Here is a 2,109-nt window from a genome sequence, read left to right as displayed (position 1 = left end):
ATTTCATATTTTTAAATATTAATAACTAAGTGATGATATAAAATAATAAATTTTAATAATTTTTTAACATTTTTTATAATATTATTATCTAAAAAACTAATATAATTTATTATTACTAATTCTGCTCTGCTCATCTTATCTTCATCATTACAAACATTGTGCGCCTATATATAAGTATACGATCAGAACCTTCATCACGCATATATCACAGGTTATCACTTAAAACAAACCCAAAAAATAAGGCCATATATATATATCTTGATGGACTCCTTAGAGTTTATTGCTATTGTTGCTGCCATTCTCTCATTCTTCTTTATCCATACTTGGAGGTCTAATAGAAATAGCCCCGTTACTAATTGGCCCTTCTTTGGTATGCTACCAGGGGTTTTATGTAATCTTTCTGATATCCATGATCAAACAACAACCACTTTGAAGCAATGTGGAGGTACTTTTTTGTTCAAAGGTCCCTGCCTCACAAATCTCAACTTTCTCATCACCAGTGATCCTATGAATGTGCACCACATTACTAGCAAGAACTTTGACAACTACATCAAAGGCTCTGAGTTCTATGAGATTTTTGAAATACTTGGAGATGGCATCTTTAACACTGATTCCCACAAATGGAAGCATAATAGGAACATACTACATTCATTGTTCAGACAAAACTCGTTTGAGAGTTTAGTTGTGAAAACCATTCACAAGAAGCTTGAGAGTTGCTTAGTTCCACTTCTCAATAATACATCGGAACTAGGAACTGTTGTGGACTTGCAAGACATCTTTCAGAGATTCAGTTTTGACAACATCTGCTCCATAGTGTTGGGATTTGATCCTAACTCCCTTCCTAACAAGCTCAAAGAGTTCCCGGAAGTTGCATTCGAGAAAGCTTTCAACAAGATGGAGGATACAATGTTCTACCGACACATTGTCCCAAGATTTTTGTGGAAGCTTCAAAAACGGCTCCAAATTGGACAAGAGAAGAGCTATAGTGAATGTGAAAAAATAATTGACCAATTCTTGCATCAATGTATATCATCCACTTTCCAAGAGCAAAGTAAAGTCACCTGCACCAAAGATGATGATGAACCAAATTTTAACATGCTCAAAGCTATTGTGGAGGAAAGTGAAATGGAAAAAATAGATCGCAAGTTTTTAAGAGACAATGCTATTAGTCTCTTATTAGCAGGAAGGGATACAATTAGTTCAGGTCTCAGTTGGTTTTTCTGGCTAGTTTCAACCCACCCTGTTGTTGAAGCCAAGATCCTTGAAGAAATCAGAGCAAACTTCATAACCAATGAAGAAAATTGGGTCATCACTTCAAGGTTAGAAAATCTTAACAAGCTAGTTTACCTGCATGGAGCTTTGTGTGAAGCATTGAGACTTTTCCCTCCGGTTCCTTTCGAGCACAAATCTGCAGTTAAATCTGATATACTCCCCAGTGGGCATCGTGTTAATGCAAATAGTATGGTGATTTACTCTCTATACTCAATGGGAAGAATGGAACAAATATGGGGAGAAGATTGCTTGGAGTTTAAGCCAGAAAGGTGGATTTCTGAAAAGGGAAGCATCATACACATACCATCTTACAAGTTCATAGCTTTTCAAGCAGGCCCAAGAAGTTGTTTGGGTAAAAATATAAGCTTTATTCAGATGAAAATAATCGCCATTACTTTGCTGTGGAATTTTCAATTGGAGGTGGTGGAAGGGCATAATAATGTGTGCCCAAGTGTATCTGTTGTGCTTCACATGAAGCATGGCTTGAAGGTCAAGGTTACTAAAAGAGGTATTAATTAGAATATATTTAAGGGGTATCTATATATATATATGGGTCCATTATTGTTGTACGTTTTATATATCATCTTGTCATCTGTATGAGATAATTAAGTGAACAAGTAATAAGCATATTATCAGCTGTATTTCTTCGTCATCGATCTTTAACTTACAAACTTTGTATTTGATATATACATATACTAGTATTCAAAATAAAAGGCAAATAGAAGAGTTTAAAGTTTATAATATTCTTGAACCATAAGAAGAGAAACATGAAAAAATAAGAACATATATAACTGTAATAATAGTATGTCAATTTTATATTAAATTTTATATTAAAAG

The 2,109-nt window shown here is 34.1% G+C and overlaps 1 protein-coding gene across 1 annotated transcript; it reads left to right on the top strand.

Annotated features, from left to right (window-relative positions):
• The first annotated feature begins 232 nt into the window (after positions 1-232).
• LOC112735743 (alkane hydroxylase MAH1-like) lies at positions 233-1,808 on the top strand. The gene has a single exon (XM_025785255.3). The coding sequence runs from the start codon at positions 262-264 to the stop codon at positions 1,789-1,791; it is 1,530 nt and encodes a 509-aa protein (XP_025641040.1). The 5' UTR covers positions 233-261; the 3' UTR covers positions 1,792-1,808.
• Positions 1,809-2,109: the final 301 nt, after the last annotated feature.

This window comes from Arachis hypogaea, chromosome 13 (genome assembly GCF_003086295.3).
Source record: "Arachis hypogaea cultivar Tifrunner chromosome 13, arahy.Tifrunner.gnm2.J5K5, whole genome shotgun sequence".
Lineage (NCBI taxonomy): Eukaryota > Viridiplantae > Streptophyta > Magnoliopsida > Fabales > Fabaceae > Arachis > Arachis hypogaea.
This window is presented reverse-complemented; position numbering and strand designations above follow the sequence as displayed.

Coding starts and splice junctions, on each gene's coding strand:
- LOC112735743 (XM_025785255.3), top strand. CDS start 262: ATGGACTCCTTAGAGTTTATTGCTATTGTTGCTGCCATTCTCTCATTC.